The sequence below is a fragment of the Phyllobates terribilis genome, unplaced genomic scaffold (assembly GCF_046119375.1).
Source record: "Phyllobates terribilis strain yellow unplaced genomic scaffold, ASM4611937v1 Scaffold_12__6_contigs__length_324123572, whole genome shotgun sequence".
NCBI lineage: Eukaryota > Metazoa > Chordata > Amphibia > Anura > Dendrobatidae > Phyllobates > Phyllobates terribilis.
Genome location: NW_027362772.1, coordinates 303,733,682 through 303,759,778, shown reverse-complemented (window position 1 = coordinate 303,759,778; position 26,097 = coordinate 303,733,682). Strand labels below are relative to the sequence as shown.

General features: G+C 47.8%; 1 protein-coding gene across 3 annotated transcripts; it reads right to left on the bottom strand.

The window, feature by feature from the left end:
* Positions 1–573: 573 nt before the first annotated feature.
* LOC141171828 (uncharacterized) lies at positions 574–25,226 on the bottom strand. 3 transcript variants are annotated; one of them, XM_073655458.1, is made up of 11 exons: positions 24,775–25,226; positions 23,837–23,897; positions 9,895–9,976; positions 9,506–9,634; positions 8,730–8,885; positions 8,522–8,615; positions 4,068–4,303; positions 2,890–3,000; positions 2,733–2,755; positions 2,251–2,398; positions 574–2,156 (listed from the first exon to the last, which is right to left on the bottom strand). In XM_073655458.1, the coding sequence occupies exons 2-11, from the start codon at positions 23,888–23,890 to the stop codon at positions 1,930–1,932; spliced, it is 1,260 nt and encodes a 419-aa protein (XP_073511559.1). In that variant the 5' UTR covers positions 23,891–23,897; positions 24,775–25,226; the 3' UTR covers positions 574–1,929. The 3 variants fall into 3 exon arrangements, with proteins under 3 accessions (XP_073511559.1, XP_073511561.1, XP_073511560.1); XM_073655460.1 differs by lacking the exon at positions 2,890–3,000; XM_073655459.1 differs by lacking the exons at positions 23,837–23,897; positions 24,775–25,226 and adding an exon at positions 13,209–13,352.
* Positions 25,227–26,097: the final 871 nt, after the last annotated feature.

Sequence of the window (26,097 nt, the reverse complement as noted above, 5' to 3'; positions counted from 1 at the left end):
CTGCAGTGAGGACACCATCAGACCCAGTGCAGGAGCATATCAAATGGTATTTTTTGGAGGGCATCAGGAGCTGTTAGACATATTGTAGGGTGCAGGAGAAGTTAAGTGGGGCCATTTGTTCATAGGCTCAAAAAAAAAAAAACTTGACCGGTTCCTTTTTAATGCATAATCTTTATCTTGCTCCACATTAAAGGGGCTTTCAATTGGTAGGCCTACTATGGGTAACAAACTAGGCTTCACTACTGTCCTCCAGCTCCATGGGTGAAATTTCAGCTCACGTGACCATTGCTAAGACCAGTGATGGTGAATACAGCTTGTGACCGCTGCAGTTAATCACCAATAGGGGTTGAGGGAAGCTCAGACTGCTTTTTATTTTTTTTTTTTTAAATGTCGTCCAGCCTGTATATGTAGAACTAGTTCTTAGAAAACCCTTTTAATGTCAGCTGAGCCCACAGATTTTGGCGCTGTGGAGTCCTGTACTCCCATCTGATCCGAGCTGTTCCCTTTGCGCTTTTTTTTTGGAAAAAAAAAAGTTCTAGTGTCTGAAGGGTCCCAGAATACACAACTCCAAACCACCATGGTGTCATTTTATTAAAGATTTTATAACGAGTAGAAATCGGCAAGGAGATGATTAAGGAGGGAACAGTGTGAAAGCAATGGGAGAGGAAAGGGAAGCAGGAAACATGTCTGGGCATCATAGAGGCGGTTCCCATTGGAGAAGAGACCCTGTAAATAAAGGAAAAACCTCCCATTCATGTTACATGGAGTTTATATTACTTTTTTTTTTAAAACTATAACCATGTAACATCCCATTTCTCCAGCAGTGGGCACTGCAGAAAAGTCTATCCATCTGTGACTTATAACAATACCTGCTGATTTCTACATTCAAGGTCAAAGATTGTTCCTTTTTGAGGGATATTTTATTTTTCGTATAGTTTTTGCAGCTGGGTTTCATTAAAAATTTTGCATTTGCCTTTTATAGTTTGTTCATAGGCTGAAGAATAAGTTAGCTGAGAATCCTTCAGTGAGCTTGTTCTGACAGCATTGGTAGTGAATCTTTTCCTTCAGAGCTCCTCTTCTTTCCTGGTTAATGACTACACAAAAATTGGGCAGAACTTGGAGTTCAGGAGAAGGAAGAGATATAAACACTACTATCAGAACGAGCTCACCGACGGCTTCTCGGTTAACTCAGCCAGTGTATCATAAAAGTCAAACTGTACAAAATTCAATAAACCCAATTGCAAAAAATTTTTTAGCCGAGAATACATGCAGGTAAGCAAACTATGCCCCCCGAATAGGATCTCTATTGTCTCTTGTTGGAGTCTTAACATCCCAGATGTGGGAGAATGTGTCGTGACCAAAGTAGCTGCACTGTAGAAACCATACTGTAACACCGAGGACGCAGACAGATGGTGACACCACCTGGAGCGCAACATACAACAATCCAGGGCGGTTGGTTTTTTTTTAGTGTCTGGTCATTGATGCACATGTAGTAATCTTTATATTTTTTTTTTATACAGCACTAACATATTCCACAGCGCTTTTCATACATTATTGTCACTGTCCCCATCGGGGCTCACAATCTAGATTCCCTATCAGTATGTCTTTGGAGTGTGGGAGGAAACCGGAGAATCAGGAGGAAACCCACACAAACACTGGGAGAACATACAAACTCCTTGCAGATGTTGTCCTTGGTGGGATTTGAACCCAGGACCCCAGCGCTGCAAAGCTACAGTGCTAACCACTGAGTCACCGTGCCGCCCTAATGTACAGGATGTGATAGCTCAGAGGGTCGCTGTTGTGAAGTCTCTGACCCCTGTGATCTCAATTCTCCACCTGACACCTGGGCAGCGGCCTTGGCAGGTGACCTGTTGATCGCCGTTGTACCAGAGGTCTCCGTTATTGCACATTGTTGTCCGGTACCAGCCTTTACACTTCCAGGATGGCTTTGGCAGCGCTGGACTCGCTCTCTTCCTCTTCTATAGAAATCATCAGGTCATTTGCTGACAACTTGCTGGATTCCTGCTCCGGGTAACGTGATGCCAGTAGGGGGCTCTCTCGACTGTCACTCTCTGTCATTACTGATCTCCAACGTGGAGGAACTTCTGAGATGGAACCGACGACGACGGTGTCCGCATTCATGATGTAGATGTGTTCTAGGAAAGATCAAAAGGAGAAGCATGGATGGAGAGATCGAGATAGAAGATAAACGATAGATATCAGACAGATAATTGATACTTTGCTCCTCACCGATCCGGTTGTTCATTAGGTCTCTTTCTTGTGTTCCGTGGTTTTCTTCCATTGTTCCGTTGTCGCTCTCCGTCCTTCGCTCGCTCTTGGGGGTTACGTTCGCCTTTTCCAGTAGATTCTCCTGGGCATTTACGTCCATGACCGTCCCCTGTAAAATCCGGGAGGAAGATGCCAAAATATTACCCCATATTTATGTGAGGACGTAAAGAAGAAATAAAGCTGTGATGTTACATGTAGCAGTGTAACGAGTGGGAGCCCATGTACCCAAGTCCATAACCCCGCAGTAAAAACTAGGATTAGGGCTGGTTTCTACTGAATTACAGGAAAGAAACACTCCAGGCGAGTGATACATTGTGTTATATTGTGGAGTGAAGGGTCTGCGGGGGCGGGGCGTGACATTCTCTCCATGCTGTGCTCCCCCCAGGACCCTGCACTGGGAATAACACGCAGTATAGGTTGTTAGCCCTGTATATTATACTTACCACAAGATCAGGCTGGATGAAATCTAGGAAAAAAAAATATAAATATCAATTTGATTTGTAAGAAGTTTGGCAGCCAATCAGGTCCCATCTGCTGCTGTCGCTTCCTGATCAGATCCCCCCCCCCCCCATTTTCCGCTCCTCCCCAGCAGGTACGTACTCTTCCAGAGCTTGAGGTTACAGATCTTCTGCTTCCCATAGAGGAGGAAGGCGACGAGCAGCGAGACGGCGCAGATGATGGCGGCCACCACGTACACCGCGCTCCACTCCCCTGCAGGACACATGACATCTTCTCAAGAGACTTTACCAGAAAAGTGAGAATCCTCAACACATCTAATAGATATTCATAGACAGGACAAGCTGCCGAGGAGGACAGGGCATATACTGGTTTTATATAAAGATAGCAAAATGTCCTACTTTTTGGAAAGTGGGTTGAGCTTAGCAGTAGTGGGCGTGGTCTGTCAAATTCAACTTAATTTAATTAATTACACAAAATGGCAAATCATCTTTATGGAATGACGATCCAAGGAAACAGCAGGTACGGCACTAGTAACTGCCTATTTAGAAGTGACAACCCATATAAGAACTCTTATCTTGGTCATATTGGATGTCACACAGGTTTATTTGATACCTTTTGTGTTTTTTTCCATCTCTATTTATCCCTCTGTGCATCCAGCTAAATGGGTGGTCTTACTCTTTTCTGCTAAAACTACATTTCCCAACCGCACCCTGCTTCTCCTCAGTGCTGCAGACCTCTCCCTCCCTCCACTCTTCTGTTTGCTTATTGCAGAGATATAGATATCAACAAGAACTATTTTTATTTCTATGGATGAGGTGACGAATGATAGTTGTGAATGTAACGACGTTGATCCATTATGTAACCAATATTAAAGTCCACATCTTCAGAGTACAATCATGCTCCCCCTGCACGTATAGCAGAGCTGAGCATAGAATAGCTGGGCTGAGCTACAACAGGGCAGTGAGGATCCTAAGAGTGTCTGGGGGCTGATTTATTAGACAGGGTTGTAGGTGCATCTGTTTTCCATGAAGTAGACAGGGTCAGTAGGTGCAAATGCAGCTGGTGTAAGTGGGATCTCCGGCACAGCATAGCTAATCTGTGCTATAACCCGGGTGTCAGATGATTTATTAGACGGGTCCTTAGGTGATCTGAGCAACTTCATTAAAACTACAGCAGTGGTAACAGAGGGTAAAGAAAGCCCTCGAGGGGTCATCATTAGACAGTGATAGGTGCAGATTGTCACATGTAATTCTGTAAGTACATAAAGATGAGAGCACATTAGGATTTTGGGAATAAGCCTTTAAGAAATGAACAAGTACCTGTCTCGTATATGTCCCTTGTGGTTATACTAGTGAAAGTCCCAGAGGTCGTGGTGTCCGGGGCGGTAGTGTGAGGGGTCGTGCTGCTAGTGGTTGCGGGGCCGGAGGTAACAGCATATCTTATAGATGTCACATCTGGGCGCAGGGTGTAGTTCTTGCTTAATATAAGTCCTCCGCACAGAGCGTCGCTCGTGGTGCTGCCCCTCCTAGTGGTCACTAGATGTAATTTATCACAACTAAATAAAAGAAATAAGAAAATAAATTAATAAAGACTAAGTAGAAACAGTGATGTTCAATATACGGCCACAATGTGAACGTATTACTGATTGATATTTCCTCTTTGGCCGAATTCTTAGATTCTAGGTGGAGCTGCCCTTTGATCCCATTTACCTGTAAGCCACACCCTTTCTATCTAGACCACACCTTCTTTGATGAAAAAAAAAAGTGTTAAAAAACAAAAACTAATTAATCCGATAGGCAACAAAAATAACAGTGATTTATTTATTTACTTATTTTAGCATATGGTGTCAAAAATTCAGGGATTCAGTAAAGCTCCCCAGTGATCGGCGGATAAGAGGATGCATTGAAGTTTGTGAAAGTTTAGTCTCTACTTCCTTGTTACCTCAACCAGACACCTTTTATTCCTGCCGTTGTGCACAGCCGCAGGGGGAGCAGCCTGTGATCGCCCATCGGGTCAGAAGTGAGCCCCCCTGGACACAGGTCACACATGTAATGCAGGGTTAGTGCAGCTGCCGGACCTGACATCCTTACCTGTCACTACTGCAGTCACTTGGGATCTGGCCCAGCAACCCTGCCCTGGTAGCCACACACCCCTGCCCTGGAAGCCATACACCCCCCTGGTAGCCACACACACCTGCCAGGCGCACACACGTGCCCTGGTAGCCGCACACACGTGCCCTGGTAGCCGCACACACGTTCCCTGGTAGCAGCACACACGTGCCCTGGTAGCAGCACACACCTGCCCTGGTAGCCGCACACACGTCCCCTGGTAGCCGCACACACCTGCCCTGGTAGCAGCACACACCTGCCCTGGTAGCCGCACACACCTGCCCTGGTAGCCGCACACACCTGCCCTGGTAGCCGCACACACCTGCCCTGGTAGCCGCACACACGTGCCCTGGTAGCAGCACACACGTGCCCTGGTAGCTGCACACACGTGCCCTGGTAGCTGCACACACCTGCCCTGGTAGCCGCACACACGTCCCCTGGTAGACGCACACACGTCCCCTGGTAGCAGCACACACCTGCCCTGGTAGCCGCACACACCTGCCCTGGTAGCAGCACACACGTCCCCTGGTAGCAGCTGACACGTGCCCTGGTAGCAGCTCACACGTGCCCTGGTAGCCGCACACACCTGCCCTGGTAGCCGCACACACCTGCCCTGGTAGCCGCACACACCTGCCCTGGTAGCCGCACACACCTGCCAGGCGCACACACGTGCCCTGGTAGCCGCACACACGTTCCCTGGTAGCCGCACACACGTGCCCTGGTAGCCGCACACACGTGCCCTGGTAGCAGCACACACGTGCCCTGGTAGCAGCACACACCTGCCCTGGTAGCCGCACACACGTCCCCTGGTAGCCGCACACACCTGCCCTGGTAGCAGCACACACCTGCCCTGGTAGCCGCACACACCTGCCCTGGTAGCCGCACACACGTGCCCTGGTAGCAGCACACACGTGCCCTGGTAGCTGCACACACGTGCCCTGGTAGCTGCACACACCTGCCCTGGTAGCCGCACACACGTCCCCTGGTAGACGCACACACGTCCCCTGGTAGCAGCACACACCTGCCCTGGTAGCCGCACACACCTGCCCTGGTAGCCGCACACACCTGCCCTGGTAGCCGCACACACCTGCCCTGGTAGCAGCACACACGTCCCCTGGTAGCAGCTGACACGTGCCCTGGTAGCAGCTCACACGTGCCCTGGTAGCCGCACACACCTGCCCTGGTAGCCGCACACACCTGCCCTGGTAGCCGCACACACCTGCCCTGGTAGCCGCACACACCTGCCCTGGTAGCAGCACACACCTGCCCTGGTAGCAGCACACACGTCCCCTGGTAGCAGCACACACGTCCCCTGGTAGCAGCACACACGTCCCCTGGTAGCAGCACACAAGTCCCCTGGTAGCCGCATACACCTGCCCTGGTAGCCGCACACACCTGCCCTGGTAGCAGCACACACCTGCCCTGGTAGCCGCACACACCTGCCCTGGTAGCAGCACACACCTGCCCTGGTAGCCGCACACATCTGCCCTGGTAGCCACACACACCTGCCCTGGTAGCAGCACACACCTGCCCTGGTAGCAGCACACACCTACCCTGGTAGCAGCACACACCTGCCCTGGTAGCCGCACACACCTGCCCTGGTAGCAGCAGACACCTGCCCTGGTAGCCGCACACACCTGCCCTGGTAGCAGCACACACCTGCCCTGGTAGCCGCACACACCTGCCCTGGTAGCCGCACACACCTGCCCTGGTAGCCGCACACACCTGCCCTGGTAGCCGCACACACCTGCCCTGGTAGCCGCACACACCTGCCCTGGTAGCAGCACACACCTGCCCTGGTAGCAGCACACACCTGCCCTGGTAGCAGCACACACCTGCCCTGGTAGCAGCACACACCTGCCCTGGTAGCCGCACACACCTGCCCTGGTAGCCGCACACACCTGCCCTGGTAGCCGCACACACCTGCCCTGGTAGCCGCACACACCTGCCCTGGTAGCAGCACACACCTGCCCTGGTAGCCGCACACACCTGCCCTGGTAGCCGCACACACCTGCCCTGGTAGCAGCACACACCTGCACCCTAAGGATAGATGCACACAACCATTTCCTCTTCATCCGAATAAAACGATCCGGTTATGTCAGTCCATGAATATCGAACCACATTCAGACGTCATCCGAGTGCGGTCCAATGTTTTCCACGCACCCATAGACTTTCCTTACCGATATGGATCTAACACTTGGATCAAAATCAGACATGTCTCTGATTTTTTCTGTGGACCACTCGATCCGAGGAAAAAAAAAATCGGACATATGTGCGGCTCCATAGAATAACATAAGTACAAGTGCTGACCATGAGAACCTCGGACAGCGCTCGTCTGGTATAATCGGGAGCACGAGCCCTATCTCAGATGAGGGTACAAACATTTTTATGTTTCTGTTACTTATCTTTCATCCTTATTGAGTCCCGTGTGTGATACAATCACATTTTTATGTCCACTGTATACATCCATATGACATATAAAGGGCCTAGCCGCATTTTTTTTTTCTGTGATGTTTTTTTGAATTTTTGTCCTTTTCTGCGAGCCGTTTTTAATTTTAGCGTAGGGACTCGCAAGTATGGGGACCCGTAACGTGGGTTGCGAGCTTGTGTATTTTGGCCAAAATATCGACCAAAACCTCATGTAATGTATTTATCTTATACATTATTTTTCATCTTTTTATTGCACAATATCCATTTTTGCAGGATGCAGCTAGGCCCTTTATTGTTGGGTGGGTGAATTTGGGGTGTCAGTCCTGTGTGGGGCACGTATATAGTGCGGGGCAGCCCGCTCAATTTAAAATGATGGGCGCCATTAATAGGCTGTAAGCCAGACACAGTGCACCACATCTATCTGTGTGACTGGCGTCCTATATAAGCAGCATTTGTGTGCATTGTTAATAATACACAGCCACTCACATATCGGTCAATTCATGGAGGGGGTGGCTGTTGTATCAGTATTTCGCACCTCTGCAGCCCCTGCCTTTCCATGGGGTCTGCCGCGTCCTGCTTGTGCTTTGGTAATCTGACCTGATGCTGGTAAGGCTGTTTTTTTCTGGCCGATTCATGTATGCCCATCAACCACGACAAGGTAGCCTCCCTCCGCATGATGGGTAACTAACCTCCTAAACATGCCTCTCTTGGGCTATAAGCCTACAGTATAAATGGGCAAACATGCCTCTTTTGGGCCAGAAGCCTACAAATTTAAGTAGGCAAGAGAGGCATGTTTAGGAGGTTAGTTACCCATCATGCGGAGGCTCCCTTGTCGTGGTTGATGGGCATACATGAATTGGCCAATTTATGCGCTAAGAGCCTTCATTTTTTGTAAGTACATTTTATTTAACAATAATGCAGTTTAGCTCTTATGTTCTCGGTGTCTGCATATGTATTGGCCCTTACAGTGTGCTGCTCTGCTTTCTTGAGAAAAGTCTCTGTTTTTTTTTTTTTTTTTTTTTTAAGTTCAATCTAAAGATTTTCTCCAAAAATCAGACAGGAGAGGTGCATGCTGGGATCTTAGACCGTGCGTGTCTGAATTGTGCCATCATTAAGGAGGGCCGTCAGGCTCAGCACAAAGACGGAAAATACGCATGTCTGAGTTTACCCCACCGCAGCTCCATATCACATTAGCCATAGAAACCCCAATACTTCTCCAAGGTGCCCGGACTCACTCCGTGTGCGGCTTGCAGACTTCTGTGGCGGATTTCACATCGGAGAAGGTCCCGCTAGGACAAACTTCACATTCTGTGTTCTTCATAGGAGAACCTGTAAAATGTATATACAGAGAGATATGAGCCCATGATGTAGTATACGGGGTATATAGTTGAGTGAGGGTGCACCCTCCAGCCCCATAGGTGCAGGACTATCAGTACCGGATACCTTTCTGCTTTACTCCTTGGCCAGGTGGGCACGGTGTGAAGGGGTTGCAGCGGGCACATGTGTTGTGCAGAGGTGAGTGGCAGTAGTAGCCGGGCTTACACTGGCAGATCGCCTCCGTGAGTAACGTGCAGCTCTGGACGGGCACAAGGGAAGATTCTGGAAAGGAGGAATAAAAACATTTGAACTTTCTTATGTCCTTTGTATTTCCATTATTATATTGGGTATTTTCCATTATCTGCTTGTTGTCTGCTAATAGAAGCTGCCCGGACCTAATACTTCTCGCAGCTGAGGCTTCGTCACAGTGCATCCCGTCTAGACCATCCTCTTTCATCTTTTCTTGCTTTGCACAAAGCCAAATCTGAACCTGCGACTAAAACCGACTCCGGTGACTCATCTGTAGCCGCGACTATTCAGATATAAATAGCTGAAAATTTCCTCGCTGCCGACGGCTGATATTACGGGCAGAATCTGACGCTTTCTCACTATAAATTTGCTTATTAATATTTTTGCATTGGGTCTGGGTGACTCCGGAAACGTCTGGTGCTGCCTCCAGCAAACAACCCCCAGGATGGCGCCGGATTATTATATATTCTAGATTATGGGTAAAATGATGATAGATCCAGTAACACCAGTTTATTTCCAATATTGATTTATTATGATTGATCCCAATGTAGATCCTAATTGTTCTGTGATGCACCCAATATCTAGGATATATATACAGTATATATGGCATCATCAGCTTATCCTAAGGGCAGCGGCCCCGTCCTCACACTTACCTTCCTTGCAGCGCCTACAGGCCGCACACGTGGGACGATTCTTGGACCAGTCGATGAACGTGTTTGGCTCAGAACACGACGCACATTCTTTATTAATGTCTTTGACACAAGTGGAGCGCGTCACCAGACCTGGAAATATGAAATGATGAAGCATCATGGCCTCAAACCAGAGCACAAGGACCAAATCAATGGGGTTTATGGCAAAAAAAAAATCTACTAACAGGGAGCAGAGGACTGTGCAATATAGTACGTGACCCCCAACAAGAGCATCGTCCTTTCCTAAGGGGGGCAAAGGGTCTAATCTGGGCCCAGAGATTTGCATTGGAGTCCAGTAGCTTTAAGGTCTGCCACGTACTCACACGGCCCCACATGGCACATTCTGCACCCACCTTGAGGACATCTGAAGCAGCAGTCGTTCTCTTTCCCATTGTAGTACTGGTTTCCTTGGCATCTTTGGTGGCCGGCAGCTTCCTAGAATGACAACAGAGATAAGCGGAAAATTAATGTGGAAATCCGCTTATCTTCTCAAGGGATATTAGTAGATAGAGGGCAGATATTTGTAAATGAGAGGAGTCAGGAATTTTAAGATGGAGCAAAGGAAATATTCATCAGATAACATTGACATTTCTACTAATCAGCGTTATTAATAATAACTGGAGTCTGACCGGCTGCTACTGCCGATGCCCCTATGTGCCATAGCACCACCTGATGATGGGCAGACGAAGGCATCACCACGGGATCAATGGCTGCAATGATGTGATATTGGCTGGATTGTGGGTGAAGACCCAGAGAGTGCCCAGTGTCATTATCCTGTACCCGAATGTCAGCGTCATTCTCCTGTACCCAAGTGTCAGCGTCATTATCCTGTACCCCGAGTGTCAGGGTCATTATCCTGTACCCCGAATGTCAGCATCATTATCCTGTACCCGAGTGTCAGAGTCTTTATCTTGTACCCCAAATGTCAGCGTCATTCTCCTGTACCTGAGTGTCAGCGTCATTATCCTGTACCCCGAGAGTCAGTGTCATTATCCTGTACCCCGAGTGTCAGCGTCATTATCCTGTACCCCGAGAGTCAGTGTCATTATCCTGTACGCTGAGTGTCAGTGTCATTATCCTGCACCCCGAGTATCAGCGTCATTATCCTGTACCCCGAGTGTCAGCGTCATTATCTTGTTCCCCGAGTGTCAGCGTCATTTTCCGGTATCCCGAGTGTCAGTGTCATTATCCTGCACCCCAAGTGTCAGCGTCATTATCCTGTACCCTGAGTGTCAGCATCATTATCCTGCACCCCAAGTGTCAGTGTCATTATCCTGTACCACGAGTGTAATCGTCATTATCCTGTACCCCGAGTGTTAGCGTCATTATCCTGTACCCCGAGTGTCAGCGTCATTATCCTGTACCCCGAGTGTCAGCGTCATTATCCTGCACCCCGAGTCTCAGTGTCATCATCCTGTACCCCCAGTGTCAGCTTCATTATCCTGAACCCGAGTGTCAGCGTCATTATCTTGTATCCCGAGTGTCAGTGTCATTATCCTGTACCCGAGTGTCAGCGTCATTATCCTGTACCCCGAGTGTCAGTGTCATTATCCTGTACCCGAGTGTCAGCGTCATTATCCTGTACCCCGAGTGTCAGAGTCTTTATCTTGTACCCCAAATGTCAGCGTCATTCTCCTGTACCCCGAGTGTCAGTGTCATTATCCTGTACCCCGAGAGTCAGTGTTATTATCCTGTACCCTGAGTGTCAGTGTCATTATTCTGTACCCCGAGTGTCAGTGTCATTATCCTGTACTCGAGTGTCAGCGTCATTATCCTGTACCCTGAGTGTCAGCGTCATTATCTCATACCGTGAGTGTCAGTGTCATTATTCTGTACCCCGAGTGTCAGTGTCATTATCCTGTACCCCAAGTGTCAGTGTCATTATCCTGTACCCCGAGTGTCAGTGTCATTATTCTGTACCCCGAGTGTTAGTGTCATTATTCTGTACCCCGAGTGTCAGTGTCATTATCCAGTACCCTGAGTGCCAGCGTCATTATCTCATACCCCGAGTGTCAGTATCATTATCCTGTACCCTGAGTGTCAGCGTCATTATCCTGTACCCCGAGTGTCAGTGTCATTATCCTGTACCCCGAGTGTCAGTGTCAAAATTCTGACGCAGGTCTCTGGCACAATGTAAGCTAACTCATAAAAGAAGCAGCAGATTTATGAAACCACACGAGTGACTGATAAATCTGTGTAATGTCAGTGCGGTGTCAGTCTACTCTGTCAGTAATGATGCTGCTGCCCCATTCTTCGCCCTGGCACAATGCTCTGGGTGCGGGGCCCCGTGATGTACTCTCTCCCTGACGCTCTCTTCTCGGCTCGTGCAGCTTTTCTGCTGTGATTGCATTTTATGCCGTTGATTTTCTCATCAATCCTTCCATCCAGCACGGTGTTATATAGGTTAGTGTGTCAGATCTGTCCGCAGCGTTGTGTAACATTGTGTCATTTTGCGTCACTACACTGATCTGTGGTGTGATTTATACGGCGGTGCTGGAAGGGCGGGGACCCCTGAAGCTGGAGGACACTGGGAAGGACCCCAACAACCTCAGAGCTTTGGCTCCGCAGATGTAGGGCAGCAAACTGAATGCTGTCCCCAGGTGAAGGTAGCATTACTCTGCTGCAACCTGTAGTTCTCCAGCTGTTGTAATATTACAACTCCCAACATGATATAGAGGATTATCTTCCTCCTTTAAATTATGCGGAGATGGGGGCAAAAATGACAGAATTATAGGGATTATTGGGGCATCTCCCATTGCACCCCAGAAGGGTCAGCAATGGCAACACCCACGCCCGCTCCCAACAGCGCCTCCCCTGCTTACATGTTATGTCTAGTATTGCAGGCGTCATTGACTTCAATGGGGCAGAGCTGGAATATTAGTCACAACCTCTATAAACGAGGGGCCTGAGCAATGCCTGCACTCCTGATCTACGCGCCATGCTGCAGACTTTTTGGTGTGAATCTCTTAATTGGGGGAAATGCCCCTTTCTATGCGTTTATCATCTATAATGGCGTCTCCTTATGTGGCAGAGAGGATTTTGACCCATTCAGGTACCAGGACCTAGGATCGGCTGATACTTCTTCACTTCAGCCATGTCACGTGTTTTAGGGGGCTGCAGTAATGTCACATGTTATAGGGGGGGGGGGTGCAGTAATGTCATGTGTTATGGGGGCTGCAGTATTGTCACGTGTTTTAGGGGGCTGCAGTAATGTCACGTGTTATAGGGGGGCTGCAGTAATGTCACGTGCTATAGGGGGGCTGCAGTAATGTCATGTGTTATGGGGGCTGCAATAATGTCACGTGTTATAGGGGGCTGCAGTAATGTCACGTGTTATAGGGGGGCTGCAGTAATGTCCTGTATTATAGGGGGGCTGCAGTAATGTCATGTGTTATAGGGGGGCTGCAGTAATGTCACATGTTATATGGGGGCTGCAGTCTCATTATGAAAGTGATAGGTATGACTAGAACAGCGCCAACCCTACAAGACCCCCCAACCTACAACTACAGAGATGAGCGGCCCAGGAAGACACTGATAATCTGAATGTGATGCTAGACAGATAGATAGATAGATAGATAGATAGATAGATAGATAGATAGATAGACAGACATCTCGGGGGTCTTGTATCTCATTGTGGAGACCACCAGGCTGGCATATGGAGGCTTACAAGCATGGTGATATAAGGGCGGCCATTTGTTACAGGAGGTCTCATCAGCTGCGGGTGGCGGAGATCAGCGTGCACTCGCTCCGGTGTCGCCTCTTATCTCTGACTTGTGTGCGGCTCCGGAGATCACTCATCATTCTTCTCAGAAGGAAAAAGCTGAAGAACTGGTGTCACCCCAGAAACCGCAGGAAGCAGCCGGCAGCTCGCGACTCTTTGATGTGTAACCTCTCAGCCCTGGCGGAAGGTTTCATTATAGTCACAGAAGCCGCGACAGATCGGGTGTTATTCAGCGTCATCGTATTTTACATAGCAAAAACAAGCCGCAAAATTCCCAGACTGACATTAACGACAGCGGCACGGGAGTCACGTCACGGTCTGCACAGATCAGCCAGAAATCAGAATAAAACATCCTTGGACAAATCAAATAAATCTTTGTATATGATTTTATGTCATGTATCAAGGTTTTCAAGACCTCTGCTTGCTCTTATGCAGTTAGAATTCAATTAAGAACAACTTTTTGTGTTACTTTATAGCTTTTCGCCACTAATAAGTGAATACTTTGTTGCAATCCTTACACGCACATGTGACTCTCTTGTTACACAAATCTGCTACATTACATACAGTGACATCCTACCGGTCCGGGTCATATATACATGCACACATTAAATACATATATATGCAGTGAAGTGCACAAGTTTTAGGCAGGTGTGGAAAAATACTGCTGAGAAATGCAGACAGATACTTCTCCATCATGTGATACCATCAGGAGGCGTCTGACTGCCTCCAAATTTATTCTGCAGCCGGACAACGACCCCCAAAATCCAGCCGATGTCATTAAGGGCAAGGAGTCCTGCAAGTGATGATCCGGCCCCTCAGAGCCCTGATCTCACATCATCCCGTCTGTCTGGGATCACATGAAGAGACAGAAGGATCCGCACAAGCCTCATACACAGAAGATCTGGGGGCAGTTCTCCAAGATGTTTGGAACAAACTCCTGCCGAGATCTTTAAATACTGTGAACAAGTGACTAGAAGAAGTGATGAAGGCGAGGGGAGGTAACCAGATACTGATGATGGAGGAGACGGGTGGTCACCAGATACTGATGATGGAGGAGCCAGGTGGTCACCAGATACTGATGATGGAGGAGACGGTTGGTCACCAGATACTGATGATGGAGGAGATGGGCGGTCACCGGATACTGATGATGGAGGAGACGGGCAGTGATCTGATACTGATGATGGAGGAGTCAGGTGGTCACCAGATACTGATGATGAAGGTGACGGGTGGTCACCAGATACTGATGATGGAGAAGATGGGTGGTCACCGGATACTGATGATGGAGGAGATGGGTGGTCACCAGATACTGATGATGGAGGAGATGGGCAGTCACCAGATACTGAAGGAGTCAAGTGGTCACCAGATACTGATGATGGAGGCAATGGGCGGTCACCAGATACTGATGATGGAGGGGACGGGTGCTCACCAGATACTGATGATAAAGGCGACAGGCAGTCACCAGATATTGATGATGGAGGTGTCGGGTGGTCTCCAGATTCTGATGCAGGAGATGGGCGGTCACCAGATACTGATGATGGAGGAGACAGGCAGTCACCAGATACTGATGATGGAGGTGTCGAGTGGTCACCAGATACTGATGATGGAGGAGACAGGCAGTCACCAGATACTGATGAGGGAGGTGTCGAGTGGTCAACAGATACTGATGATGGAGGAGATGGGCGGTCACTGGATACTGATGATGGAGGAGACGGGTGGTCACCAGATACTGATGATGGAGGAGCCAGGTGGTCACCAGATACTGATGATGGAGGAGACGGTTGGTCACCAGATACTGATGATGGAGGAGATGGGCGGTCACCGGATACTGATGATGGAGGAGACGGGCAGTGATCTGATACTGATGATGGAGGAGTCAGGTGGTCACCAGATACTGATGATGGAGGTGACGGGTGGTCACCATATACTGATGATGGAGGTGTCGGGTGGTCACCAGATACTGATGATGGAGAAGATGGGTGGTCACCGGATACTGATGATGGAGGAGACGGGTGGTCACCAGATACTGATGATGGAGGAGATGGGCAGTCACCAGATACTGAAGGAGTCAAGTGGTCACCAGAAACTGATGATGGAGGCAATGCGCGGTCACCAGATACTGATGATGGAGGGGACGGGTGCTCACCAGATACTGATGATAAAGGCGACAGGCAGTCACCAGATATTGATGATGGAGGAGATAGGTAGTCACCAGATACTGATGATGGAGGTGTAGGGTGGTCTCCAGATTCTGATGCAGGAGATAGGCGGTCACCAGATACTGATGATGGAGGTGTCGGGTGGTCACCAGATACTGATGATGGAGGAGACAGGCAGTCACCAGATACTGATGATGGAGGTGTCGAGTGGTCACCAGATACTGATGATGGAGGAGACAGGCAGTCACCAGATACTGATGAGGGAGGTGTCGAGTGGTCAACAGATACTGATGATGGAGGAGATGGGCGGTCACCGGATACTGATGATGGAGGAGACGGGTGGTCACCAGATGCTGATGATGGAGGAGACAGGCAGTCACCACATATTGATGATGAAGGTGTCGAGTGGTCACCAGATACTAATGATGGAGGAGATGGGTGGTCACCAGATAATGATGGTGAAGGAGACAGGCGGTCACCAGATACTGATGATGGAGGAGACAGGTGATCACCAGATACTGATGATGGAGGTGACGGGTGGTCACCAGATGCTGATGATGGAGGAGACGGGCAGTCACCAGATGCTGTTGATGGAGGAGACGGGCGGTCACCAGATGCTGATGATGGAGGAGACGGGCGGTCACCAGATGCTGATGATGGAGGAGACGGGTGGTCACCAGATACTGATGATGGAGGAGATGGGCGGTCACTAGTGATGAGCGAGTATGTTCAGTTAACCCTTTCGGCAAGTATGCTCGCGCGAGTACCGAGTATCTTCAGTGTACTCGATGATATGTTTGAATCACTCGCGTGTGCATGATTTGCGTCTGACAGCTTTAATACATGTGAGGAATGCTTGTTTCTTAAGCATTCCTCACATGTATTAAAGCTGTCAAACAGTCACAAATCATGCACACGGGAGTGATTCAAACATATCACCGAGTACGCTGAAGATACTTGGTACTCGCCCGAGCATGCTCGCCGAAAGGGTTAACTGAACATACTCGCTCATCACTAGCGGTCACCGGATACTGATGATGAAGGCGACGGGCGGTCACCGATACTGATGATGGAGGAGATGGGTGGCCACCAGATAATTATGATGGAGGCGACGAGCGGTCACCAGATAGTGATGATGGAGGGGACGGGCAGTCACCACATACTGATGATGGAGGAGACGGGTGATCACCACATATTGATGATGGAGGCGACGGGCGGTAACCAGATAATGATGATGGAGGCAATGGGGTGTCACCAGATACTGATGATGGAGGCAACAGGTGGTCACTAGATACTGATGATGGATGTGACGAGAGGTCACTAAATATTGATGGGATTTACATTTCTCTTTTGTTCATTCACTTTGCATTTTGTTATTTGATAAAAATAAACTCTTCACACTTCTATTTCTGAAAGCGTCTTTTTCTTACTGTGCTGCATTTTTTCCACACTTGCCTAAGAATACTTTTATACAGCACCATATATATATTTATCTTCATATTTATATCCCCTATAAGCAGCAGTTTTTCATCAGAAGCCTCCCCCTACTTGTATCATGAAATGACTGAGCTGGAGGAGCCGTTTGTGTCTGATCATGAGCCCCTCTAAGCTCCACTAGTGTGATGTGGTTTTTGGAGAGAAACGATAGCTCTAGTGCACCGAAAATACAGAAATATGACTGATGAGATTTTCCATTTCACAAATTGATATTAGCAGCACAGGCCGAGAGCAGATACAGGTAAATACCCGCAGAAGATGGCAGGACGTGGGCACAGCGCACATAGTGGCATATCTCCAAAGTGCCACTCAGAGTATTGCAGTTGTGCCACACCATGCACTAGAATGTAGCTGAGCTGTAATTCCTGACACTACTTATGGACAGGGAGCTGTGTCACGCAAGATATGGGAAAGAGTTAGGGAAACACAGAGGGAAAAGGGAAAGGGAGCCCAGACACTAGGGAAAGGGGGAAGTGGAGACCTCCTCGTCTGGTCTAGTGTCACCCTGTCTCAACTACCGTCCCTATATTGGCTCTTCACCAATCACCACTCGCGTGCCTCATCCTGACTTTCCCTGGCGTAAGGCTAAGGCTAGGGAAGGAAGGAGATGAGCACTAGTCGATCTCTACTAAACTCTATAGACAACAAGGGTACACAAACAGGGGGGATTGCTTAGCTTTAGACGACTCCAAACAAATGAGCACGCGTCCTCAAGCTCCAGAGAGGAAGAAGTACTGCTCTTGCTAAAGCCTCACAAGTAGTAATGAATATTGCCGGGACCTCCCTCTCAGACACACCAGGTATTTATACACCCAGGCCAGGGAGCTAATTAGCCAGAGGGAGGTAGCCGATGGGTCCTAGAGACATCCAGCCTCTAAGAAGATGTCTGTAATGCCAAACATAGAGATCTCCTGCAACCAACTGCAGGGCGACTATCTGTCAACTCTGACACACCCGTGACAGTACCCCCCACACACCTCTACGAGTGGCCTCTGGACAATCAGGACTGGGTTTCTCAGGAAAAGATGTGAAATGAGCAAACCAATCTGGGAGCGTTCACCTCTGACGCTGAAACCCACATCTTCTCCTCTGGACCATAGCCTTTCCAGTGCACCAAGTATTGTAGAGAACAACGTTGGAGACGAGAATCTACAATCCTCGAAATCTGGAACTCCAGATTACCATCAACTATTACTGGGGGGCCGGTGGTAGAGGTGAGGGCTCAAGAGGTTCCACATACCTTTTAAGTAAGGGCCTATGGAACACGTGGACTTTAAGGGCCTGAGGAAGTTCAAGACGAAACGTTGCTGGGTTAATGACGGCGGCTATTTTATAGGGACCAATAAACCCAGGTCCCAGCTTCCAAGAAGGAACTTTCAATGTCCTGGTAGACAATCACACAAAGTCATTCACATTCAGGTCCGGACCTGGCAAGCATTTTCTGTCAGCCATACGTTTATACCTTTCTCCCATGATCTTTAAACTACTCAAAACACCCTGCCATACCGAGGAGAGCAACGAAGCAAACCGTTCCTCCTCAGGAACTCCTGAAGTTCCTCCCCCACCAAAGGTACCAAACTGTGGGTGATAACCGTATGCACCGAAGAACGGTGACCTGCCAGTGGATTCTTGACTATGATTATTAATGGCAAATTCTGCCAGCGGTAAGTAGGATGCCCAATCCTCCTGATTTTTGGATACGAAACATCTGAGGTAGGTTTCCAAATTCTGATTGACACGCTCGGTCCGTCCATTCGATTGAGGGTGGAAGGCAGAGGAAAAGGACAGCTGCACCCCCAGTCGAGAACAGAATGCCTTCCGGAACTTGGAAACAAACTGGCTCCCCCGATCTAACACCACATCGGAGGGAACCCCTTGAAGCTTCACAATCTCATTTATAAACACCAGAGCAAGTGTCTTGGCATTTGGGAGTGCAGATAATGCGACGAAGTGAACCATTTTACTGAACCTATCTACTACCACCAAAACCACCGCTTTGCCTGCAGAAACCGGTAGGTCAGTAATAAAATTCATGGAAAAGTGTGTCCATGGCCTACTAGGGATAGGTAGCGGAAGAAGAGTACCAGGCGGACGGGTGTGCGAAATCATAGACTGCGCGCAAATACTACAAGCAGCTACATGTTCAATTACATCCTGATGCAACCCTGGCCACCAAAAACAACGAGAGAGGAGGTCCGCGGTTGCCTTACCACCTGGATGCCCAGCAAGCACAGAGTTATGATGTTCCTTAATTACTTTGCGGCGCAGATTAGATGGTACAAATAACTTTCCTGAAGGGCAGGAGGCAGGGGCGTCACCCTGAGCCTCCAACACCTCACCCTCCAGTTCAGGATAAAGTGCCGAAATGACTACCCCTTTCTGTAATATCGGGGCAGGGTTCTCATGGTCACCACCACCAGAGAAGCTCCGGGACAAAACATCAAACTTGACATTTTTGACCCCTGGATGAAAAGTGACCACAAAATTTAACCTTGTAAAAAACAGGGACCCCCTGGCTTGCCTAGGGTTTGAGACGTTTAGCTGACTGGAGATATGACAGGTTCTTATGGTCAGTAATAAGAGTAATAGGATGGACAGCCCCCTCCAACCAATGTCGCCATTCTCGAACGCCAATTTGATCGCCAAAAGTTCCTTATTACCCACGTCATAATTTCTCTCAGTCGAAGACAATTTTTTAGAAAAGAAGGCGCATGGACGCGATTTACCAGGGGATGAACCCTGAGACAACACAGCCCCCAACCCCGACATCGGACAGATCAAACTCCACAATAAAGGGTTGAGAAACATCAGGTTGACTGAGTATAGGTGCACTGGCAAAATGATTCTTTAAGGAAGAAAAAGACTGGAGGGAAGCATCCGACCATTTGGAAAAATCCGACCCCTTCTTAGTCATGTCAGTAAGGAGTTTCACTATAACAGAGTAATTTTTATGAATTTCCGGTAAAAATTAGTAAAGCCCAGAAAACGTTGTAGAGCCTTCAGGTCCTCGGGACATTCCCAGTCAAGGACTGCACGGATCTTCTCCGGATCCATCCGAAAACCCGAAGATGACAATAAGTACCCCAAAAACTGCACCTCCTGAACAGCGAAAACACATTTATCTAGTTTGGCAAAAAGTTTGTTATCCCTTAATATCTGGAGCACCTGCTTAACATGCCCCCGATGAGTCTCAAAATCAGGTGAGTAAACCACAATATTGTCCAGATAGACCACCACAAACCTCCCCCAAAAAATAATGGAAAATGTAATTTATGAAATGCTGGAATATCGCAGGTGCATTGGTCAAACCAAAAGGCATAACCAGACTCTCGAAATGTCCTTCCGGGGTATTGAAAACTGTTTTCCATTCGTCCCCTTCTCTGATTCTAACCCTTAAATCCAACTTGGACAATACCTTAGCTCCCAGAACCTGGCTGAACAAATCAGGAATCAGAGGAAGAGGGTTACGGACGGTAATTTGATTTAATTCCCGGAAATCTAAACAGGGACGTAGACCGCCATCTTCTTTTCTTCACAAAGAAGAACCCTGCCGCCATGGGCGAAGATGAGGGTCTGATATGTCCCTTCTCCAGACTTTCCGCAATGAAATCCTTCATGGCTTGTTTCTCAGGGCCAGAAAGATTATACAGTCTGGACTTCGGTAGATTAGCTCCAGGGGTCAGGTTAATAGGACAGTCATAAGCATGATGAGGAGGGAAATCCTGACACCCCTTCTTAGTAAAAACGTCCTCAAAACCAGACAGAAAAGCAGGTAATATTTCCGTAGAGACAGAAGCAAGGGAAATATCTAAACAGTTCTCATGACAGTAATCTCCCCGTTCAATAATCTCCCCAGTTTGCCAATCCACCAACGGATTATGTTTAACAAGCCAAGGGATACCCAAGACAATCGGTGTGGGAAGATTGTCCAGGACATAGCAAGGGATGATTTCACATTGAACTGACCCCACCCTCAGTTTTACATTATGTACAATCTAAGCAAACGCTTTCTGTGCAAGTGGCGCCGAGTCGATGGCGAAAATGGAAATAGGTTTATCTAAAGTAAAGCAAGCAAGACTATGAGTTTTCACAAACTCAGCATCCACCATGCTGACTCCGGCTCCACTGTCAACAAACACAAAAATTTTCTCGGTTTTGCTCTCTAGCACCACCTCTGCTGTCAAGACAAAGCGGGAACTGCAGTTTGGTCACAAATGCACCCCTTGTTTATCCAACTCCAGACTACCAAGAGTTAATCAAGTCTCCTTTTGTTTAGGAATTGAAGGACAGGTCCCAACAAAATGTCCCTTTTTCCCACAAAAAAAATACGCCTTTTTTCTTGCGAATCTCTGGGGAGATGTATGATGTTGAGACACCCCCTAACTGCATGGGTTCCTCCACCTCCCCCAGTACTGGTTCACCCCCAGACCGCTCCCCTGGCAGAGATACACAACCCCAACAAGAAGGCCCCGGAGAAGGTGGTCTCACCCGTCTATCCCAAAGGCGCCTATCCAGAAGTATGGCCAAAGACATGGCAGCCTCCAAAGACTGAGGGGTTTCATATACAGCCAAGGCATCTTTTAACCTTTCAGTAATCCCCTCACAAAATTGACTTCTAAGGGCTGAGTCCTTCCATTTGGAATCCGTCGTCCATCTACGGAATTCCGAACTGTACGTTTCCACTGACCGAATCTCCAGCTGAAGGTGACGTAGCCGAGACTCAGCCAAGGAGACTCGGTCAGAGTCATCGTAGATAAGGGCTAGAGCCCCAAAAAAACACGTCACAGACTGGAGACAGAGTCCTGCGGTAAAGGAAAGACCCAGGATTGAGGATCGCCCTGCAGTAGAGAGATCACAATACCAACACGTTGCTCCTCATTTCCGGAGGAATAGGGACGAAGATTAAAATACAATTTGCAGGCCTCCTTGAATACAAAAAACTTGTTCCTACCTTCAGAAAACCTGTCCGGGAGGGCAACCTTGGGTTCAGGCTCGGCAGGCCTATCTGCAGAGACCCCCATATTGGCGACCTGTAGCCGCTGATGCTTCTGCTGAACCTCACCACGGAGGTCATTCACCTCCAGAGAAAGCCCGTGCAACCGCTCTGCAAGCTCTACAACTGAACCCATACCAAAGGGAGAAAGGAAAAAAAAGAAAAAGGTCCACGCCCCAAAACACACAGAGAAAAAAAACAACAAAATGTCAGGTTTTTTTTTTTCCTTTTCAAAACATGCTCGGCCAGCGATAATGTCACGCAAGGTGTGGGAAAGACTTAGGGCAACACAGAGGTAAGAGGGAAAGGGAGCCCAGACACTAGGGAAAGGGAGGAGTGGAGACCTCCTAGTCTGGTCTAGTGTCACCCTGCCTCAATTACCGTCCCTATATTGGCTCTTCATCAATCGCCGCACGCGTGCCTCATCCTGACTTTCCCTGGCATAAGGCTAAGGCTAGGGAAGGGAGGAGATGAGCACTAGTCGATCTCCACTAAACTCTATAGACAACAAGGGTGCACAAACAGGGGGAGATTGCTTAGCTTTAGACGACTCTATACAAATGCGCATACGGCCTCAAGCTCCAGAGAGGACGAAGTACCGCTCTTGCTTTAAACCCTCACAAGTAGTAATGAATATTGCCAGCACCTCCCTCTTAGACACACCAGGTATTTATACACCCAGGCCAGGGAGCTAATTAGCCAGAGAGAGGTAGCCGCTGGGTCCTAGAGACATGTCTGTAATGCCAAACGTAGAGATCTACTGCAACCAACTGCAGGGCGACTGTCTGTCACCTCTGACACACCCGTGACAGGGTGGTGCTGTTTTGGAAAGAATGTAGCCATGTTTTTCTAATTCTGGATCCTAGGGGGTCACTATCAATCAATATCTACTTATATCGCCTCCAATATTTACAGTGAAATGACCCCTTATAAGTGAGTCCCCTGGGCTTTATTATAGGAGGCTCTTTGGGGCACTGGATATTGCACAGCGCCATATATTGTGTAGTGGCCATGAGTGGTACTGCAGCTCTGACCCAGGCAAGTGAATGAATGATCTGATATTGATGATCTCTCCTAATGATCGGCCATTGACATTAAAACTCCTTTACAATAATCCGACTGGTGTAGGGTCCATACGCTCCATCCTAGACCATACAATTATGATTATATCCTTAATATAAGTCACAGATGCAGAGAGCACAAGTGACACATCCCCGTGGAAATATCACACGTGAATCTGTGTTACAGAAAATAAACAAGATGTCGCCTGCACATGTATCTGTGATGGCTCCTAATATTCAGATGTATAACTGTTTTCCATGGATAAAAATGGTTCAATTTCCAAATGACGTTTGCCACATACACGCAAAAGAAATGCAAAACTACAACTTCCAGCATGCCCTGACAGCAGGATGATGAGGCGTATGATACAATACAATATGAAGTAAGATTTATCTTTATATTACATACTGAAGTAAGTGCGGTAATCATCACAATACCCCCTTCGCCCGGTATGGACCTACAGTCTATGTAGATCACACACACTCAGATCCTTGCTATAAAGCATCATGAGATTACATTTTAATAACAAAAAAAATAATAAACTTTAAAGGCTAAAAAAATAATAATATAAAACATACACAAACAAAGAAAGTTACATCTGACACTTTCCACATATAAGGGTAGAATATATACACAGTTCTTCGCAACCTAATATGTATATATAACTCCAGGACGGCACTTTTTTATCTTCTTTTTGAACTGTTCTATTTTTCCTGCACCGTTATAAAGTAGGACGCCTCCACACGTATCGTACATGAAATGGAAAGTCTCTTCATGACGAATCTTCAACCCCCTCTAATAAAAAAAGTGAAAAATACACCCCCCCCCCTCAGCCCCAAAAACTTGTGAATATAATAAAGCTTTACCTGACAGATCCCTGTGATCAAGACGAATATGGAAATTACTTGAGCGAAGAACATGACGTCTCTGCAGAAGAAGGAGAAAAATGAGTGCAAGAATAGATAAATGTGAGGGGCCATATGATACGCAGGTCATCTACGGCCAAAAAGGTTGGAGAAAGTCAAGTCAAAGGCGGCTACACAGTATATATAGTGAATATATATGTATATATACATATATATATATATATATATATATGTGTACAATAGTATATATATAGTATATTATATACTATTGTAATATGTACACACATATATATATATATATATATTCCCCCTACTCCATCCACATCTGGTGTACCCTGTTGGTAGTCCCCGCTGCATCAAATTATATCTCTCGCCCCACACTAAAAACATTGACCATGAGGGAAAATATGCAAAAATTGACGTCCAGATGGTCTCCCCCCCCCCCAGCGATCGGTGCCTCGTGCTGCTGTAATATCACTTTCTCATCGCTTGTGAATGCGCTCAGGGGTTAATTATATTCCGTTATCAAAGTATCAGAAAGCGTCCACATAATAACAACATTCTAACTCTGAACATTCCGTGCAGCTTAACCCTTCGCTGCCTATTGATAATATACCAGTGATATATAGTGCCACACAAGGGCAAAAAAAAGGAAGAACAATTAACCTCGTGTCGCCCCTGCCTCGGACTGGAAACGCGTTATTAGTTATTGGAACCAAATTTTGGAAGAGGAAGTGTAAAGGAAAAACTGATACATTTATTTCCTGTTGGATCCACTTTTGGCTTTGGCTCAAAAAAAAAAAAAAAGCACCAAAATTGCACTTGTTGTCACCTCGTCCTAGGGTTTAATGCTAGGTCTGTAAAATGCCCTCTGCACTTAAGCCTGCTCCATCAGTGTATAAGCCAAGCAAGCATGAGCGGAGAAGCTTTGTACTCACCTTGGGCTCCTCCAGATCTACACTGCAGAGCCTTGTGCTGTGCTGCTCACACTGCAGAGCCTTGTGCTGTGCTGCTCACACTGCAGAGCCTTGTGATGTGCTGCTCACACTGCAGAGCCTTGTGCTGTGCTGCTCACACTGCAGAGCCTAGTGATGTGCTGCTCACACTGCAGAGCCTTGTGCTGTGCTGCTCACACTGCAGAGCCTTGTGATGTGCTGCTCACACTGCAGAGCCTTGTGATGTGCTGCTCACACTGCAGAGCCTTGTGATGTGCTGCTCACACTGCAGAGCCTTGTGATGTGCTGCTCACACTGCAGAGCCTTGTGATGTGCTGCTCACACTGCAGAGCCTTGTGATGTGCTGCTCACACTGCAGAGCCTTGTGCTGTGCTGCTCACACTGCAGGTGTCATGTCAGAGAGCAGTGTCGCTCTTTCACACCGATCATTGCGTTCTATCATTTTGTCACAGTCATTCAGAAACTTTAATTCTTTCGACCACAAGTGACTGAAGTCCTCCCCCCTGCAGATATTGGTTATCACACGCTTGTAGCTACTCAACCCAATACTTCAATTCTGATTCATGACTGTGTGAAGACGGTGAGGGCCCCTGTGCCCCCCATATCTGGGGCCCTTACTCTCTGATAACCCATCATATTACACCAGTAATTGAGAGCCATGAAGGTTATCAGCTCAGGCTGACATGTAATCTCATGGACGCTGATGTTATGGCAGTGCGCCCCCTTGCCTGGTGGCCCTTGTGCAGCTGCCAATATTCAATATCCAGCAGATCCTGCATTAGAAGGTGAGCAGTTGCTCCTGTTTTCCAGCTAAAGGTCCAGCCTTATCCTTCCGCCATCCCTGATCAATATTTGGCCATTTGCACCCATCCCTTCTCCCAACTGGGAGAAAAAAAAAAAAGAGTCTTATCTCAGTATACTTTGTTCTTCGTCTAATTTTCAAGATCTCTGCTTGATGTCATTCAATATACACTTTTATTGTTTAAATCTAGCACATATAAATCTGTCATGGTCATGTGACGGGTGGGCACACAGGTGCATTGGTCATTAAGGTGTATCAGTCCCATGTCCGGTAACGAGCCGTGACCCATGGGTGCCCATCACATTACCAGTATAGGTTTATAGCCAATGCCGGTAAATAATGAAGAATCCTATTCAATAACAGCAATCAGAGATCTAGAAAACAAAGGAACTGATGCAGAAAACAGGACGGACCAATGATGTGGAGCTTTCTTGAAAGTTATATACAAGTGTTCGTTTATCCAGTTGTGTCTTTCTGATACTATGGACAAGTCCAAATGGCCG

Bases quoted from the DNA above. Each gene is read 5' to 3' on its own strand.
- LOC141171828 (XM_073655458.1), bottom strand. From the start codon at position 23,890: ATGTTCTTCGCTCAAGTAATTTCCATATTCGTCTTGATCACAGGGATC. The intron at 9,977-23,836 runs GTAAAGCTTTAT...TTGTCATTCTAG, and splicing joins TGATCACAGGGATCTGTCAG to GAAGCTGCCGGCCACCAAAG. The intron at 2,756-2,889 runs GTACGTACCTGC...TTTTTTTCCTAG, and splicing joins TAACCTCAAGCTCTGGAAGA to ATTTCATCCAGCCTGATCTT.